At 49.2% G+C, this 18451-nt stretch overlaps 6 protein-coding genes across 7 annotated transcripts; 2 read left to right on the top strand and 4 right to left on the bottom strand.

Annotated features, from left to right (window-relative positions):
- Positions 1 to 264: 264 nt before the first annotated feature.
- On the bottom strand, positions 265 to 3230 carry FOIG_07861 (MFS transporter, SP family, general alpha glucoside:H+ symporter). Of its 2 annotated transcripts, XM_031207571.1 has the most exons (5): positions 2468 to 3230; positions 2257 to 2348; positions 1167 to 2203; positions 976 to 1066; positions 265 to 917 (listed from the first exon to the last, which is right to left on the bottom strand). In XM_031207571.1, the coding sequence occupies exons 1-5, from the start codon at positions 2751 to 2753 to the stop codon at positions 693 to 695; spliced, it is 1731 nt and encodes a 576-aa protein (XP_031063104.1). In that variant the 5' UTR covers positions 2754 to 3230; the 3' UTR covers positions 265 to 692. The 2 variants fall into 2 exon arrangements, with proteins under 2 accessions (XP_031063104.1, XP_031063105.1); XM_031207572.1 differs by having other exon boundaries at positions 976 to 2203.
- Positions 2979 to 3510, top strand: FOIG_07860 (uncharacterized protein; the record flags this gene model as incomplete). Its single annotated transcript, XM_031207570.1, has 2 exons — positions 2979 to 3067; positions 3348 to 3510. The coding sequence occupies 2 exons, from the start codon at positions 2979 to 2981 to the stop codon at positions 3508 to 3510; spliced, it is 252 nt and encodes an 83-aa protein (XP_031063103.1).
- An 851-nt stretch (positions 3511 to 4361) lies between these two features.
- On the bottom strand, positions 4362 to 5864 carry FOIG_07859 (uncharacterized protein; the record flags this gene model as incomplete). Its single annotated transcript, XM_031207569.1, has 1 exon — positions 4362 to 5864. One exon carries the CDS (start codon positions 5862 to 5864, stop codon positions 4362 to 4364), a length of 1503 nt encoding a protein of 500 aa, XP_031063102.1.
- Positions 5865 to 6214: 350 nt separating this feature from the next.
- Positions 6215 to 8047, bottom strand: FOIG_07858 (uncharacterized protein; the record flags this gene model as incomplete). The annotated part of the gene is made up of 3 exons (XM_031207568.1): positions 6215 to 6583; positions 6634 to 7275; positions 7328 to 8047. 3 exons carry the CDS (start codon positions 8045 to 8047, stop codon positions 6215 to 6217), a joined length of 1731 nt encoding a protein of 576 aa, XP_031063101.1.
- A 793-nt stretch (positions 8048 to 8840) lies between these two features.
- Positions 8841 to 12434, bottom strand: FOIG_07857 (uncharacterized protein; the record flags this gene model as incomplete). Its single annotated transcript, XM_031207567.1, has 1 exon — positions 8841 to 12434. The coding sequence occupies one exon, from the start codon at positions 12432 to 12434 to the stop codon at positions 8841 to 8843; it is 3594 nt and encodes a 1197-aa protein (XP_031063100.1).
- A 2528-nt stretch (positions 12435 to 14962) lies between these two features.
- On the top strand, positions 14963 to 18386 carry FOIG_07856 (uncharacterized protein). Its single transcript, XM_031207566.1, has 2 exons — positions 14963 to 16698; positions 16756 to 18386. Exons 1-2 carry the CDS (start codon positions 16318 to 16320, stop codon positions 17941 to 17943), a joined length of 1569 nt encoding a protein of 522 aa, XP_031063099.1. The 5' UTR covers positions 14963 to 16317; the 3' UTR covers positions 17944 to 18386.
- Positions 18387 to 18451: the final 65 nt, after the last annotated feature.

The raw sequence follows: 18451 nt of genomic DNA, 5'->3' as shown, positions 1-18451 counted from the left end.
TCTTTATGCTCACTTTAGTCCTGACTGCGTCACCGAGCCCATGCCTCAGGTACCGGGCTCTACCTTTATGACACCCACAAACACGCGCATTTTCTCTGCACCAGTTCCGTCCTCGTGACCGGCCCGGTCCCGTGTATTCTACAACTGCAATACATATGCCGTTGCTGGATCATACAAGCTTCAGGCTGCGGTATATACTATCTTTACAGGAACCCACAAGGTAGTTGAGCGCAGAAACGTCGATTGGTTTATGGGAGTGGCCATCCAAACATTTCAAACTGAAATTACCAAAACGTGGGGGCTTCAAACACCGGTCAATTTCACACCAAAAGAAATACAGCATCTACCAAGGGAATCATTAAGTCAATTATCGTGACGTCTTCAACTAAATCACATACTGGAGCCTCCCGTTTTTTGCAACTACATTTTGCAAGTCCATAAGGATATGGAACTTACTCCCAAACGCCAACGCCGATGTGATGCAAGTGCCAAGGCAAATGTCAATGCCGACCAAGATCCGAGATATCCCCTTAGCAAGATCTCTTCATCTTACCTGTGGCGCATTTCAGCTGAACATCTGATGCTTTGCTGGGATATTTGCAAGGTTGGAGTATAATCATCTCGACAACATTATTCATCTCTTGCACTGGGGTCAGAGTGCGTAGGGGGCTGAGCAGTTACAATCTGCCAACCTATGCTTTGTCGTGGACCTTCTCGGAGGGTGCGTCCGCGAGTTCTTCGTACCGATTCATGACATTCTCCTCCACGGTCTCATGGAATACATCCACCTCAGTAGACGCGAACTTCCTTGCGCTGATACCTCGCTCAAAAAGCACGTCGAGCTCCGCAAATGTGCGCCCGCTTGGCTCTGGTAACCGGAAGAAGGTGTAGATGATGCACAAGAAGCAAATACCGCCCTATTGTTCTCGTCAGTAACGAGGTGTATATGTTATGGAGTGACGAAGTGGCTCCTACCCAGAAGAATCCCGCATAATTACCCCAATCCCAGGCTGTGGGGTTTAGCATATAAGGAGTCAAAACGCTGTTGATAATGCCCACGACGTTGCTGTTGTCAAATGTGGTTAGCTCTCAGTAACAACAGTTTCATCATAGCTAAACGCCAACTGAGGACAGCGTCCCTGTCTTTCACAATATTCGTGACTTACTAGAGGTTACGGCCAAGAACAACTGTCTTGATCTGCAAACGCCGGGATGACAATTCTCCCACAAGAGAATAGCATACAGTTCCAATGGTCAGCTGGTAGAACAGCGCCCATACAATCATCATACAGCCTGTGGCTAGCGATGATTGACTTCGATGAGCCTCGGGCACTAGACCAAGGAAACCCATGATGAGCAACATGGAACAAAGACCGCAGAGACCATAGAGAACTAAGGATCGTCTGCCAATACCCAAAGTCATAAGACCCCAAGCACCAAAAACTCCGGCCATATTGATGCCGTACTGGCCAAGGGCAAATGAATATGCCTTGTCGGCTGATAGTCCAGCCTGTTCAAGGAAGTAGGTGGAATAGTTGGAGAATGAATTGCCGCTTAGGTTCTGAATGGCCCAGATCATGCATACGATCTCGGTACGGCGAAGGTCGGTGCCCTTGAAGCAGTCCCAGTAACTTGCACCAGATGTGATCTTCTCTTCAAGGGCAGTTGTATGTACCATCATGGCGATAGTTTCGTCGGCGTCAAAGTCAGTCTCGCGGTCGAGACTGGTCAAGCGAAGCAATGCCTCCTTAGCATCCTGGGTGCGACCTCTTCGGACCAGCCACCACGGCGATTCAGGCGCAAAAAAGATGCCAATGAGGAGCGGCAAGGGCCACATCCACTGGAGAGCATATGGAATGCGGTACGCCCATTCATCGTCGCGCTTGAGCATGGCGTGAATGACGCCTATGCCGATCTCCTGGCCAAGGCCCCAGCAGAAGTTGACATACGTCGTCAAGTACCCACGCAGAGCAACAGGACAAACTTCAGATGCGTAGGTGATGGTCAATGTTTGGAAGATACCCCACGGAATACCACAAAGTATCTCAGCAACAAGCAGGGTCTGAACGTTCTGGGCGGTAAAGAAGATGGTTGTGAAGCCAGCTACACAGACAAGACAGGCCATGACAGTGTAACGATAACCAAATCGTTCTGAGATCCATCCGTTGATGAAAAGACCAATGATCTCACCGCAATGGGCTCCCTATGAATTGTTGATGAGCGAGTACACTGAGGACTTGTGGGCAGATGACTTACGTTACTCAGACCAGCTTGCCACGCAGCCGGTACCTGGTATTCTCCATCATCACCAAGGACGCCATACTTCTTGTTGAACTGCGGGAAGGCATCTGGTAGTAAGTGTTAGCGAGATGAACCTATAGCTTCGCTCACTATCAATGCTGACACCGCACGCCAGGCATCTGATTGCAGTCACACACGAATGGCCAGGGGATCGGTCAACACATACAAAAGTTATTGACGAGAGAGATGTCATAGCCCTCCATTACAATACATGTGGAGATGAGGATACTCCAGAAAATGGCCTTGGGATAGAGCTTGATGCCCTGGCGGAGGGTCATGGTACGCTCCTTGTGGGCAGCCGAACGGGCATGCTCGACGATGTTGATATGCGTCTTGCTGGGGTCGGTGTTGTCCTCAGCGGCCGAGTCCACGGCGGCCGTGTTTTCGGGGGTGTTCTTCGAAGGCGGGGCCGCTGCCGGGGCCGGCGTCACCATGTCTTGTTTGCCCGCCATGACTTCAGCTTCCTGAGTCTGGTCGTGAAGATGGGCTTATCAACCAATCAACACCTGACTTACAAAGCTGAAGACGACTGTTGGAGAGCACTGCAACGGACGGAGAGGGGCCAAGCAATACGATCAAAGCTTTTCCAAATACGCTTGATGTGGTGATGGGGTGGAATGTTGAACGAAGTCATACGAGTATGAAGTTCAACGTGTGCGAGAAAGGTGACACTTCAGATGGACCACAAGGAGACACGAGAAAACAACAGAGAATCTGTGGGCGACAACAATGATAACCACTCTTCACTCACACACGACCTGCACCAGTACGTAGCAGCAACAGAGAACAAGCAGAGCAAAGCGCAGAGAGAGAGAGAGAAGCACAAGAAGAGAGAAAGTATGATAGAGTCTGAAAGGGACCTTTTCCTGGTAAAAAATGGATCCAATGGTCAACAACTTTTATTCTAGGGGCGGATGGTCGGATCAAAGCGGGACGAGCCATGCCAGACCAAGTATGGCAAAACCATTGAATAATGGAGTACGACTCTAGAGTCTGGAGCTCGCAATTTCTCCCTGTGGTCGTTGCATTTGCTAACAGATTGTCAGGGAGCTTGTGAGGCCACAGGCCAATGGCGCATGTCGAGGAACATTATCTGTCAAGCCCACCCTTGCTATTTTCAAGTGGGCCGATTGCTCTTTAACCACAGGAAGAAACCTCGCGGTTCATGTCAGATCTGGTTCATTCGGATGTCGAAAGAAGCATGGTTGAGCCATGAGACCAAGATACATGCGGCCACAGTTGCGTCCTGAATACACTGCCTTACTTCAAACAGAACGTTGATCATTGTTGACAACGGCATTCAAGCTTATCTTTTCGAAAGTTACCAAGGGTGCGGAGCCTCATCTTGGCTAACCCTACTTGACTCCAATGCCCAGAAGCTAGAACAATCGGCAGCCATTTAGCGCCATTAAAACTTGCGAACCCCTGGAACTACCAGGATAATTGGGGAACTCTTTCAACGTCCGTGGTAGGACCGACAAATCTTCACCGTTCATTTCCATCCCTCGCTCAGTGGCGAGAGCGAATTCTGCCGGTTATCTTCTTGATGTTAGTTGAAGTGCCGTGGAAGCCACAAAGTTTGTGTCGTCAAAACATGATTTGAGGCCAAGCAGTGGCTATTACTGACCTATATATATATATATGCACCAGCTCCAGTTCGTGGCATTGGAGTTACCCCAAAACTCAAAGGAAGTCACTCCTTGACCCCAATTGATACTACAGTCTTGAGGCCCTTACGGTCAGCTACTATTCGATAAAGCTAAGACTTCAAGACTCAGGCCAGTTTATAGCGAAACACAGTTGATCTTGAAATTTATACACATGCCAGGGTGGGACTGCTCTCAGTCACTACCTGGTCACGATAGTTCGTGCGGGGGCCGTAGTTGATCTATAAAGTTGCCAGCCATCTGGGGAAGAGGCGGGGACTTGCATGGGAATTGAGTGTCTGAGTTTTCTTACGTTATGAGTCAGGCTTTGTTGCCGTTGTTGGGTAGTGGTGATGCAGCTCTTATATACAATGCTACATGTGCCGATCGATATGCCTCGTCTGACTATTAGCCTCAATTCTTCTTCCACACGTCTCTCCACCACTCCTTCAGCCCATATGCTTTCTCCTGTGCTTCAACATGAACCTTGACATTGTCACCTCCAGTCAATGTCTCTAGCAAACCCGTCTGTTTGCCCGCTTGACCCCCTCCTCCCAAACTCCTTGCCGTTCCACCCGTTGCACGCTCCTGAATCTCTCGAGCCACTGTAGGCGCAACTTCAGCAAAGCACGCCTTGAGTTCTCGCTCAAGTGAAAAGTACGGCTTCTTTGCTAGATCCGGTGCCATCAAGTTATAGCTTCGTGTCAGGGCATTAAGACGCTCAATCGACAGCTTGTGATATGCGGCTTCAGTTTGCTCCCACGCTGAATCTCGAAACGGCCTTCCAACAACCGGCGAGGCAGCTTTAATCTCTTCCACTTGGCCATCGGTTTTCTTTCGTATAATTGGGTTATGCACCTCTTCTGCTGCAGCGTATTCTTCTGCTCTTCGAATCTGCTCCTGCAATGATCCTCCCCGTGAAGCGATCATCCTCGCTGCAAAGCGTCGCCAGTCGTTTCGGAGTCGAGCTCTAAAAATACCGAGCTCCTTGGCAAGTTCCTGCTGCTTCTCTATCCAGGGTGGAACGATGTCCTGTCTTTGAATCATTTTGTTCATGATATACTCCGTCGTATCGATAAAGGGGTTATCGGCGCGAGCATCACGCTCAACTCCCTTTCCGCGGGGAATATTCTTGAACTGTCCTCTCGCAATAGCGTTCTCGATGCGTTCATTCGCCAGTGCTGCAAGACCCGTGATAGAGTTTGGTAACGCTCGGGCTCCAGGCTCAAACCTCTCCCTCAACTCTTTTCTCCAAGCCTCTTTTTCATCTTCACTCATACTATTTTTGGCTTGTTGACCACCCATTCCGACATAGGTGTTCACCTTGTCCCTCGCTTTGGCTACTTTCTCTCCAGCTGATCGCCTCGGTTGCTTCTGTAGTCGCATATCAACCGGAGGGGGTTGAAACTTGCCCCTTAGGCCTGGAGCGAGAGGTTTCTTTGCATCATCGAGCATTCGAAGTACCGTATCTGCAGTGCTCTCTTCTCCTGTCCACGCCTGCGCTGAAGCGATATGCCGTGTCCCCTCGCCTGCCGTTGACGAGAGACTGGCCTCGGCAAAGGCGCTGGCATTTTCAGATTTAAAATTTGCATCTGCGATTTTGTTCAACAGTCTTTCCTTAAGCTCTTCCGAGAAACCGGCATCCTCAACGGCCCGACGTCCGGCTCTTCCACCGGTAAAGAGGGCTTCCTCTGTAGCTTCTTCCAACCGTCGAGCTAAGGGCCCAAGTTCCTTCTCGACAGTATTTTCACCACTCTCTTGTTCGCCTTTCTTTGCAGTTTTGTCTTGTTGTTGATCCTCTGTCTTGGATGCACCAGCTTGAGTTGTATAGTGAGCTGGTGGCAATGTTCTGGGTTGGCGAGAAACTTGTAGGCAACGCCGACATACAAAGGGCACCCGGCGTATAGGCACAGACATTTCGTGAGCCTTGAAGATCTATGAGAGACTAAGTTGAAGTATAGTACGAAATTGGAAATGTTGAAAAAGGATGAACTTGTATGAAATTGTGATGACGGCAATGAAGTTGATCAGTTGAGATTAGTCAGCCAGTCACCCTATACACACCATCATCGCCACTTCAGCCATCAACATATTATAAATTTGACTTGGAATAACTATCTTTAGTAAAGCCCCTTATCTTTAAGAAAGTAACTGAATGTGCCCATACTATTGAATAGTTCGAATTGTCCTGCCGTGTAAAGACTCCGCCAGATATCGGCACCAAAAATGACCTTCTAACCTCGACTCACCACCAACTCAGGCTCAGCTTAGAAAAAATTACTGAAGGCAATAGCGAGTAGAAGGGCAAACACGGAGCTAACTGACGGTCTCGTATGAAACGCAAAGTCTCCTTCGTCTCCTTGGTTCCCACCGTGAGGATCATCCCTCGGTTCTCCATCGGGGGTGTTCGCCCTTACAATCCAGGTACTGCTGCTATTGCCGTGAAGTTCACCACTCGCAAGATCAACTGTGGCTGTTGAACCGAGGATCTTACCACTTTTACTTACACCGACAGCCCGTGCGGATCTAGGAAGTGGCAATGTTTCCAGGAGGATTTCTGTTTCAAAGCCAAATCGAGATGAATTTGCGAGAAGTCTCGGAGAAGAAGTGGCATTCTTGTCATCTTCACCAACGTACTACTGAAGAGTCAGTAACAGTTACGAGTAAGGGGTGTGTCTGAACGCACCACTTCCCATTGGTCAACCTGAGTATCGCCGTTCCAGGACACATAGATGGTAGCGTTTGTCGCCTCATTCCCTGGAAGCGCGGAAGCGATGGAAGGACCCCATGGAGGTCGGCCAATCCATTCCATCTTCCACGCGCGATACACAGATATATCAAGATCGGGGTCACCGTTAGTTTCATGTGGGATAACTCCTCGCTGAATATCCATGACAACTGTACCATTGGATGTATGCTCTGTAATCGCTGGGTTCGCTCCCCAGCCGATAAGGAAGTTGCCATTGTCAAGGCCCTGGACGCTGCCCCCTGAACCCGAGGAGATCTCCTGAGGATGATAAAATTCATGTAAAAGCCTGACTGTCATTTCCTCGTAGTCAAGTTCCACAACAACACCACGAGAACAATTTTCTCCGCTACACGATCCGCTTGTGGTGGCTTGGTTGTCGAAGAAACTGATTTGACTCTCATTGCCCTGGACAAACTTTGCGTCATATTGATTTGCGAAGTTGGTTGCATTGCCGCCACTGAGGTCCTTGAATTGGTTGCGCTTTCCTCCGAGGACCCATCGTGGGTTCAGGCTATCCGCCTGGAGGAGGATGATTGCCGAAAGACTCCTTGATGAAACCAGGTAATGACCTTTCGAGGTCTGTTCCTGGTCAGTTCCTGGACGGTTGAGAAGCCAAGAAGGGGGCTCATACCTTCGACACGCTGTCTATGTGAAACCAGTCGAAACCATCACCATGCATGAAAGTCTTTTTGGGACTGTATTTGACCATGGTGTCGGTCAGGTTGACATGTGTGAAGGATCTCCACACGTTGGTAACCCTGTTGGTTTCGAGCTCGACTTCTTGAAAGATGGAATCGCTTAGCCAACCATCCATTTCACCCCCAAGAGCAGTCAAGTTGTATCTGACATCCTGGACAGCGGTCATCAGAGCTGTGCCCCCCTGAGTTGTGAACTCGAACTCATGGATACTGCCCTGTGTAGACCCTAGGTTCTCGATCTCGACTGTCCATTTCTTCTGGTAGTTGGCATCAAAGGCATGACAGCGACCGCCCTCAATGAAAGTGAGATACTTGCCTCCGCTCTTCACTTGAGCACGAGCATCAAATGTTTTGGCGTATGAGATGTCAGCATATACAAGGCTGAGATCTTTGCTGGAGAAGATGGCAGGCCCTGATTTGTCGCCGTGTTCCATTGTCAAGAAGAGAAACCCTGAATCATCGACAAGATTGGGGTTGAAGGTACTGATTTGGAAGACAGGGGCTACTATGTCCGAGGACTTGAATTCCTGTGAGGGAAATTGACCGAGGAAGCCCTTATTGTATGCCTTCAAGTCATTCACTGGAGCGTCATCTGCGAGAGATAGAGTAGCTAACGAAGCAAGCGTCGCGACTTGCACCAAAAACGAAAGCATTTTCTTTTTAGGAGACAAAAAGAGTGAGAACAGAAAGGAGAAAGAGATAGCTTAGAGAGGAGTTGCGAACAACGAAGCGAATGACAAGAGTTCCAAGAAAACCCCAAAAGTGCTCCAAAGACGATTTTTCGAGAGTGTAGAAGGGAAGAGGATCAATCGTTGATATTGTCGGTGTAGGACGAGAGTTCCAAATGCCTCTCACAAGACAAGAGGGAAGTGAAGACGACATGAGATTTGCCGTTACCTCAAGGCAGTTGCACTGAACAGTTTTGTGCCTGCCCTTTCTGAGACGTGCAACTGTAACTTGAATATGAGAGGCAGGCAAGAGTCAAGACTTTTCCACGCCTCCCTTCCTGTTACATCTAGATGAAAGGAAGGAACAGTAAATAAAGTACTTGTCATGTCATAAAACGTCCCTTACGCCGAACACCAGACACCGCAGCAATGGTAGAATGAGTTGTTCCTTTTTGTACGCTCTGTTATATCTCTGATGATTGGTCTAGGTATGACTGAGACTCTCATCGTCCATAATTATATACAAACAACAACGCAAAAGCTATAAGTGCTTGTGTCCCCCATATATAGCTCCGCAACACCATTAATGACTTTTGTGCTCCTCCCTTCTGTTTTGTCCATGGCCTAGGCTCCTATATTCGAGGGCCTACGGCTCGCACCGGTGTCTACTGTGTATATCCAATCCCAATCCAAACTCCTCATGCCATGGTGTATCAGTTTGTTCCTTTTCCGTTGGTCGTATCTAGTCATTCATAAAACAACAACAGCGAATCATATCCTATATTCGCCCTCCTTCAAGAACTTCTCGTTCGAGAATCTCAATCTGGCCAGATTCCCCGGTGCGTCGTCGTTCCATGACCCAGCGCGTAGCTCCACTATCTTCCTCTTTGACGTATGATATACTATCAGCTGAGCCTTTGTGTCGATGGCCCATACCCGGACGCTTTGGAGCTGAGCCTGGCTCAACCATGCTAGCCCTGTTCGAAGTCTCCAGAGGGCTCACCATTGCCGACGCCGGCATGCTCTCAGCATCGGATATCGGAGAGATAGGGTTGTCATAAGACTTTGATGGGGGCCTGCTAATATTTAGAGGCGCTACCGGGACATCCCCTCTAACACTGGTGTCAAGTTTGGCCAGTGTCGGGACAGGAGGAGGAGACAAAGTCAAACCGGGAATGCCACCTGTCAAAGTCGGGCTTCCTGACGCGCTCACACTGTCCGAGTCATGACTAATGGTGGATAGGACCGAGTTCTTTCGAGTATGGAAGGTCGTTGGGCTCATAATACTTTGACCCCATGGTGAGCTAGATAGGTCACCTCTTTCTGACCGAGGGGACCCATTCTGGCTAGACACAAGACTGGCTTGAGAGCCACCCCAAGCCCTGGATCGAAGACGGAGTAGGGCAGACAATGTCATCTCGTCGCCACGATCACCCATTAGAGCAAGCTGAGCTAGACCAGGACTCTGCAGAGGTGTTCCGCTGAAGCCAGGCATACCAAGGCTCATGAACGAGTTTCTGTTGGAATACTCTGACCGCTCTGTGATAGGTGTCAAGTTCGGCTCCCTCGAGATCATGCGTCCACTTGTGCTGCGATCCAAGCCATTCTTGGGTCCGAAGAAGCCACCATTAGCATACTCAAACTCGGGTCCTTGTTGTTGGCCAGCTGGGGCTGAGTAGAAATTGAATTCCTGGCCATACCAACCATCGCAGTCATTAGCCAGAGCGCTTGCGTTGGCCTCAGCAATAATAGCATCATCATCGAGCTCGAAATCGGCCATGTCTTCATAAGAGTCGTTGTAGCCACCGTAATCATCAAAGCTCTCATAGTCGTCCTGCCTAAAAGAATTATCGCGGTCTGGTGTATCAGGCGATTGGCTTGGCTCAGATAGAATGGTTTCATCAGCCGTTGGCGAAGAACTCCGTTGAAATTTGCCCGATGCTGCTGCCTTGTAAGTTGCGGCAGCGAGAGCAGCCTGGTAAGCCGCCATGGTACCACTGCTAGGAGGTGATGACGAAGGGACCATAGCTGAAGGGCCAGGAGGTGATTGAGGTTTGGGACTGTCGTGGGGAGCCTCAGGCTCGACAGGTTGCTTTTCCTCAACACTGAGTGATGTATGGGCCGTAGTCTTGGACATCTCTGAACCCGCAGAGAATGGCGCTGTCATATCCGACGATCGATTCGGCTCATCTTGATTCGCGGATCGTTGCAATGCATTCGCAAATGCCCCTGCGATCGGTCGACCGAATTGATCGGTATCATTGTTGTCAAATATCGACTCGTCAAAAGGGGTATCATCCCATTCTGGAGGGGCAGCAAGATCCTCAGCAAACTCGTTCCTCTCGAATTCCAGCATCCCATCATCGTAATAGAGCTCCTCATCATTTAATTGGCGCCCTGTGTCAATTGGTGGCAAGTCTTGGTTCTTCTGGAATGCAGCCTCATTCTCCAGGCTGGGCACTCTCGGAACGTCCAGTCCTTGGATCCCCAGTCCACCTGCCTGCATCTCTTGATTCAGTTGTTGGTCGAGGGGGAGGTTGGGAGACAATTCTCCGAGTATATTCGGTGTGTATTGACTCATAGCATATCCGATCCGATTGCCTTCTGCATCCCTCGGGGTTGGCAAGAAACCTGCGCTGCGTGGGCTTGTCAACGACGATGTAGGGCCCGATCGTTGGAAGACGAAGCCAGAGAAGTTCTCTTGATCGTTATCTGGATCAAGCTCATCGTCTTGGTCGTCAACCACGTTTCTGCCCAGCGTATTGTTTAGGTTGTTGTCGAGATGCCCGCCCATGGGGTCATTCAGCGTGTTGTTCATGTTATTATCCAGATGGTTGTCTATGTGGTCATTGAATTCACCGTTGAATCCGCTGTCGTCCATATCATCATAGTCATCACCGACCATAGGAATATCTTCCTCGAAACCATCGTCTTCCATCATTGCATCGTAATCGAAACCATCGTCATCAAAATCATCAAAACGCGAGTCTCGAGCTGCAGCGGGTTCAGCCGTCTTCTTCTCGAGCTCTCGTTGTCGATGCCTGTCCTCAAGAAGCTTCTCTTGTTTTGCAGCGCCAATCATGTCAAAGCTAAACCTTGAGGAGGTACTCTTCATATGTCGAGGGATCGCAGAAGGGATGTCTTTGCCTGACAATCCAGACAGTGAGGGACCTCTCGATCTACCAGCCCGAGGTGAAGTGGATCTCTCATGGATGTATGCTTCTTCATCGATCAACCGTGATGCTTGAGGCGACCTTGGCTGAACCGAGATGGGAGCGTTGTCCTTGGGAGGCACGGGAGGCGCATCTGACAAGGCGAGGGCGGCCATCTCTGCTGCAGGGATTTGAGCAGCAGTAGATGCAGTGCTTGGCGTCATCTTGAGGGCCCTGGAATCTTGGGAGTAAATAGACTCGGAAGCATTACTAGGCTCTCGCTGGGTTAAAGGTGTGGCCGAGAGAGGAGTCTCATCTGCCTGATTGGCAGCTGGGTTCAAAAACCTCTCTTGGGTGGGGAGGGGAGCGGAATTAGGGACTGGCGAGGCGAAAGGAGGCTGCACTGTTTCCCTGTTTGGGGTGTTCCTCTTGGGTCGCGGGGCACTGAAATCATGGACCCGAGTTCCCATGATACGAGGGTCATATATCGGATCCTCCCCGCGCCGAGCCAAGGGTAATGGGCGCAAGTCAGGAGCATGCTGGCTGTTCTTGCGCCTCATCAATAGAGTCGACATTGGTTTTTTAAGAAAAGGTAGCCCTTTTTTGGGCTTGGGGATTTCGGTGTTGCTTGTTGTCTGTGTAAGCGAGGGGAGTTCTGTAACCAGTCGGGTACCTGCAGGACGGCGACCGGTAGGCACAGCGGCTGAGTGCTGAAGATCTGTAGGTGTACTGAAAGAGGATGCGGCTTTCGTATTCCTCAGAACTTGTGGCGATGGCCGCAAAGGAGCGTTATTTGAGGTCAATGATGGTTGAGATGCTGAATGTTGTCCATGTAGACTGGGTCCTTTTCCGTTGTCCGCAGTTTCAAGAGCCTGAGCTTCCAAATCCCGCTGATACTTTCTAAGAGCGACACCGCCAATGAATGATCCTTTGTTAGATGAGCTTTTGGAGTTGGGTTGCGGTCGAGGAGGATCTAGCGGGCTTGTGGCTGCATTTTGGCGGCTATCTTGTGATTTCCCAAGGTCCTCTGTGGTAACACGGGCTATGGGTGGTAGAGTGGGAGGCAATGCAGAAGGATTCGACGAGGTCGTTCGCAGTTCCGGAGAGAGTGCATCGGGAGAGAAAGGCACAGTGGATGTAGGCGAAGTAGGATTATTATCGGGAGTAGGCGAGGCAGGATTCGAGGGCCCTCGCCTGTGGAACCTCAGATGGGACAGCATACCGAAGAACCGGCTGAGGTCTGCGTCAAGGAGAGTGAATCAAAATGTCGACGGCGGCTGGGTGGGGGGAGCGCTTCCGCGCTCGAGCTTGCGTAAGGGAACCGATACTGAGAAAAGGGCAGCGCATCCGTGGGGCAGCACCCGATGGTGTAGTGGAGGGCGAAGCAAACAGTAGGCGAAGGAGGCGATCGAGACGCGATCATGGCATGACTCAAGGGGTCGCAGTCGCAAGAGACAACGTTAACATAGTGGTCGATCGATAGGGTGTCTTGTTTGGGCTTTGGGCGTGAGAAGAGCCCGGGTATCGATAGCGGGCAGCAAGGGAGCGTAAGCTTGTTTCTAAATGCGCAGCGCAACGCAACGCAGCGATAGCCGAAGTATGTTTTTGGGTGAGGCTGGTGCTGATGCAGAGAGGCTCGGAGAATTCGGCGGTATAGTTGATGTAGATTGCCGCGATGGAAATGATGGGATGAGATGTTGGGAGGAGGCTGAGGAGACAAAGTGACAACCTGACTAACTTAATGGACCTGACCCCGATGCGTGGTTGGTGACGGATTTACAGTTTCAAGGGACCCGATCCAAAAGCCTGGCAATGGCAAGACAAGGCAAGGATGAGTTGCACGTGCATAAGCCACTCGAATACGACTCTGACGCGGCTTCTCAAGTCCAATCAGCAGAACAACAATGATGTTCTTTCAAGAGAATATTTAAATCAACTGTATCATCAGTTGTTACAATCAACAAACTCAATGAGAGAACCAAGCAATTAGCTTTGACAAGTAGGGCTTTTAGTTTAGTCCTACAGCGTTGTCGTCGGTAGTGGGGCAGGCTTCTGTTACAGCAAAGTAAACCAGGCTTTGCGCCAAGTCTATAAAAAGAAATCCCTATCCCTTCCAATTAACAGCAGTATTAAGAGCAAAAAATTTGCGCAAACAATGCGTTTTCTTTGATCATGAATATTTGTCATTTTCGGGGCGAATTCATCTTAAAACAGAGTCTCCCTTGCTGTGGACAAAGGGCAGCTTTAATTACATCTACTCACACAAGCTCGCCCTTCAACTCCTTACGTATAAGTGGTAATCGAGATAGTCTCTGACTGGGCCTAGAGTCTGTACAATGGGTCTCGGCTTGGCAAAGGGGTTGAGCTTTGTTCCTGTTCTTATAGAAGTCTCAGACAGGTTATTGTTATAAGACATGATTTCTATTCGCTAAGTATCTTGGCTCTGCCACTTATACCGTGGCAATCTCCGAGCATGATTCAGCCCATCTAGTGCATCGGAGGAAATCATATGCAGTATCAACGACACCCATGACATGGCCTCTGATGGATGGGCTGCTATACGGTATCTCAATGCTTCGCTCTGAGTCTAACTTGCCAAGACGATGGAAGCACGTGGGTGGCAGCCAACACGCCGATAAGGTTAATCCCCCAGAGTCTAATGACATAAACTTTGCAACCGCTATGCCAACTATCATGACATTCCCAATAGGTGAATGGATATGCGATGGTGTTGGCCATGGCGATTAAGCTTATCTGAGACGACTCATGTTAAATTGACTCTCGCAACAGGTAACTGGAGCTGACCTCTCGACCAGACATGCTCCATCAAATATGTACACAAATGGATCGTCGATAACAAGGCGAGGCTATTCAGCTGTGAATAAGCAGCCATGTCGAGCAATTCCCCTCCGTTTCTGTGCGTCATCGAGTAACATTCCCATTTCAGGCTTGTGTAACACTGCTGAGAATTACGTAAGTGAATGATAATGTCGATCAAAGCTTAATCGCATCTGTGGAATCGGGGCATGACACGATACATTCACATCAGAAAGCGATGAATCTTTTTACTCGAGCTCACTGGTACTCGTGATTCAGTCAGCTGTCATCTGTTGAGTCCAAGAATAGAAAAAGCAAACAAACCGGCAGCCACGGTTTCAGAAGTCTTCAACTTTCAACGCTAACCTGAGCCACGAGGCTGTGAGGTTTGGTGAACTAACGCGGCGTTGCCGAGCTGAGAGCCTCAAACAATCAGGTCAGTGTGCAATACCTACGTACGATGGCTGAAGGTGTCGGAATCACGGCATTCAGTTCTCACTGACGGACGGAAATAAAAGATCTAATAGTCGAATGTGAGGAATACTGTTGGAGAGTGCCGTTTATTCTAGACCATTTTCGATATGTGGTGGTTCTTGGCGATGGCTTGCTCGATGAAGATATCTTCGTTTTATGTCTGGGAAAAGCTTGGGGTACATCATCATATGATAAAAACTTCTTTTGTCTGTTCGAATAGAGTAACACAGAGACTGGATCCATCATTAGTCTCCCAAGACTTGTAGGCAGTAGAATTCCTGGGCAGACCTCATCATGAGTCGATTACTGGTGAAATGCAGGCGGTAGAGGCTGGGCGCTCATTAAATTATATCTGGCGTAATCGAGCGCTCCGAAGGTGGGGAAATAAGAATGACGTAGGATTTCGTTACTTTGGCAGTAAATAATGAAGAAAAAGAGATTGATGCTGGATGAAAGAGGATGTCAAGACAATAGTGATTGTGTCTACTTGTGTGATACAATACCCGTTGGTGATCAACCGGGTGCATCGTTACCTTGGAGGCATCAAGTTTGTCTCGTGCGTTATTGCCGGTTGCGGGTCACGAAAAACAAACATTGGACCAAACCTGCAGCACATCACTCAGTGATCAACGGCTGAGTTGCACTCATCCACTCACTTCCCCACAAACCATCAACAATACCTAGACCTCAAGTCGAGTTCTGGAAGTTGAGATTCTTGGCCTGTGCTCACCCGTGGCTTCGGTTCTAGCTTGACTTGACTTGACTTGGGTCTGGGGGGAGGCTCAGACTCCACTGCTGACGACGCATTTCTTGGGACTAATTTAACTTAACAAAGTGAAGGCCAAAGGAAATAACGGGTTCTCAGTGGGAGAACAACGTTGCTGCCACGGATGACGAGGCCGGAAGACGGCACCGGGATGTGGGTACATACACGCCGGCCGGATCCCGCTGTAACCGTGACGTGACGTTTCTTGTTGGCTTCAATCGTCTCGAGAGAGAGATTCAGGAGAGGATGAGAGGCAATTCGATGAGATTCGCTGGTCTATTTCTCTTGGCCACATGGAAATCCACTCTCCATACAAGGATGCCTCTAATCTCTCGTCTCTGCCTTGTCCTCCCTTTCCTGAATCGCTTTAGGCTCACCACATCCCGCGATACCAAGTCTGTGAAAGGTCTTGGCCGCGCAACAAGTTGTGATGAGAGATGGCTTGGCAATGACTGTTGCATCTATTTCATCGGAGGTTACTGCACTTACCTCAGTTTTAGTTTTAGTAGAAACGTAACCACTAGACTTGTTATCGTATCCCTGATAAATCAATCGCTTGTTCCCCCATAAATTCTATTTCATCTTATTTACAGCCTTGTTTTCGCAATAGCCTCTGATCTCTGCTCTAGGAGTTGCTCCTGTCAACCTCAAACTCTCTCGTCTTAGACTTTCAAACTTCGCATAACACCCTGTCATAGCCTTTACTCTCTACAACATCTCCCTTGAAGCCGTTTCTAGCTTCTCATCCGTCCTGCTTTCGAAACGCCTCGCTCAAAGTTAATCACTGTTTCCCACCGGCTACATTCCTCTCAAAACGTGCACTCGATCACTTCAAGAGGCCACTTCCACGAATTGGGCGTCCACCACCGGATCATCGGCATAGGATTTGCATTTTCTAGTTCTAGACTTATCCTATTTCTGTCTATAATTTCTCAGCCACATCAACACCAAACAACATATACGTTTTGCCCATGGCCCACAGCAGTACTTGAAATCGCCGTGCCTTTTTTCTCTCAGTCACTTCTCTTATCCGACTCTAGCGCATCATGTTTCAAGCACGATGGAAATCACCCGCAGAGCTCGATCATCAACTCCCAAGCCGCCGTGACAGTCAAGATTCTGTCATGGGTAGACTTGGTGGGAAAAATGTCTTCATCTTTTGCTCTACTCGCGTTTGGCGCGGCGCGCCTAAGCTTATCCTTCAAATCGCTGCCATCTTCTTCACCAGCTTTCTTATCTTCGGCGTATTACCGAATCGACTATCAGGTGGACAGCTCGGAAACAGCTACACTGGATTACTTTCTTGGGGTAGACATGAGCCAGAACCCGAATCAAATTTGAGGATCGTGGTGTTTGGATCCCCTGATGTCGTGGGTAATGTCAAAGATCCCCGACGCAAAACATGGACAGAAGAGTTATGTGACGAGGTTAGTTACCAAAGTTCGATAATGTGATATCGGTCTTACATACTAACAGATACTTAGCTCAACTGCAGTTCTTATCTCTCCTTTGTGCCAGATGGTCAACCGAACAGGGGCCTCATCAGCAACGAACTCCATCAAAAAGGCGTCAAAGATCTTCTCAACATCACAAAACATACAGACGTGAAGAAGAAGCCAGCCTTTGACTACAACTACATTTCTAAACAGTACCCAACTCCAGACAAAGTCCCTGACCTAGCCAGCCAAGTGAAGACCTTCCTCGCGATGCCACCACCTGAAATTCCCCCGCGCGAAACGCTCTGGATCTTCAGCTTCGGCACTTGGGAAGTCTGGAACATGGCCGCAATGCCAAGGACGAAGTCAGAAGATATTATTACAGATATGGCGAGAGTTATCCTTGACCAGGCTGAAATACTCTACGAACGATCATTAGACCCAACTTCCATTGCGTACTCGGACTTTTGGACAAATGCGACCGAAACCCAGATTAGAGAGCTGACGGCACCCGGCGCTCTGGATAGTGTCGACAAACGCAAGTTCGAGAGCTTTCGCATTATCGCGCCCATGATATTCGATATATCCTTGACACCGGCGTGGCAAACTCGACAGGCGCCACCAGCACCCAACAGCGTAGTAGAGCACACACGAAATGCCGCGGAACTGACCAAATACTGGAATCAAGAGGTAGATTTTGCAGTTGCTGAGTGGATTGAGAGATCGACCAAGAAACCCCAGAAGCCGGCTTCTGAGGACAAGGCATCAAGCAAGAGCAAGAGAGCCGAGAGTGTTGAGCCAGTTGAGCACAGCGAAGACACAAAAGACTCGGCGAAGAAGACATACGAGGACGAGCGTGTTATCCAAGCTCCATACCCCATGCGTAACGGGCTGGCGGTGGACATTGGAAAGGTGCTTCTCGATGCTATGACAGAGGGTGAGATGCAGCGTGCGGCGGTGGTAGATCTGCGAGGACGCGGTACAATGTCACCAAACGCGACGATGCGATTCGCCGATGTCTGGACTTCATGTGTCAAGGCTGATATGTCTGATCTCATCATCGATCAGGACAAGGTCACGGCTGACTGTGCAGTTGAGAACGACCATTTATTCTACGACTCATTGACGATAAGCGAAAGGGCCACGAAGGGTGTGGTTAAAGCGGTTGTGCAAGAGATCAAAGATGAGCTGTTCAATGCACAGAAGAAGAAGGGTTGGTTATACGGGGGATGGTAGTTCAAGCAAGCGTGTATGATGAGTTGTTTTCCAGTTTGCATTTGGCATTGCATTGCATTGGTATTGGTTGATACCCGGTGGTTAGAGACATGGAAATGCATATATGATTAAAGACAGGATGAATGGATGGCGTTTAGGAGTAGATAGAATCACTATAGTGATGAGAGGGAGAACGAGCATCTTCATATGTATACGCTATGTCAATACGAAATTGACAACCCTGTGAGCCCCATCAGTAACTACAAAGTCAATTCTTGACGTACGGGCCGAACCTCGAGGGACTAACAGGGGGCTCTCCCGAGGCCGAGATCGCCGCCTCGATGCTGGATCTACTACCAGGAAGCGGGACACCATGAAACGTAAAGATCGGTTGGTAAGAGATTAAGTTAAAGTTGGTTGATCACCAAGAAGGCTGGTTCTTAACCTGCAGGATTTAATGTCCGTTCAGTTTCTGGTGTGGCCATACATTAGAAGGCCATCTCGTGATCCAACAGTCAACAGTCGAGTT

Source organism: Fusarium odoratissimum, assembly GCF_000260195.1.
Source record: "Fusarium odoratissimum NRRL 54006 unplaced genomic scaffold supercont1.11, whole genome shotgun sequence".
In the NCBI taxonomy this organism is placed as follows: domain Eukaryota; kingdom Fungi; phylum Ascomycota; class Sordariomycetes; order Hypocreales; family Nectriaceae; genus Fusarium; species Fusarium odoratissimum.
Note: the sequence above shows the minus strand (reverse complement) of the source record. Positions and strands in the feature narration are given on the sequence as shown.

What these genes read in the sequence shown, in the direction of transcription:
- FOIG_07861 (XM_031207571.1), bottom strand. Translation starts at nt 2,753, where the DNA reads ATGGCGGGCAAACAAGACATGGTGACGCCGGCCCCGGCAGCGGCCCCG. An exon ending in GGCAAGCTGGTCTGAGTAAC is followed by an intron (nt 2,204 to 2,256) that starts GTAAGTCATCTG and finishes AACAATTCATAG; the next exon opens with GGAGCCCATTGCGGTGAGAT. An exon ending in GTTCTTGGCCGTAACCTCTA is followed by an intron (nt 1,067 to 1,166) that starts GTAAGTCACGAA and finishes ATTTGACAACAG; the next exon opens with CAACGTCGTGGGCATTATCA.
- FOIG_07856 (XM_031207566.1), top strand. Translation starts at nt 16,318, where the DNA reads ATGTTTCAAGCACGATGGAAATCACCCGCAGAGCTCGATCATCAACTC. An exon ending in CAGAAGAGTTATGTGACGAG is followed by an intron (nt 16,699 to 16,755) that starts GTTAGTTACCAA and finishes ACAGATACTTAG; the next exon opens with CTCAACTGCAGTTCTTATCT.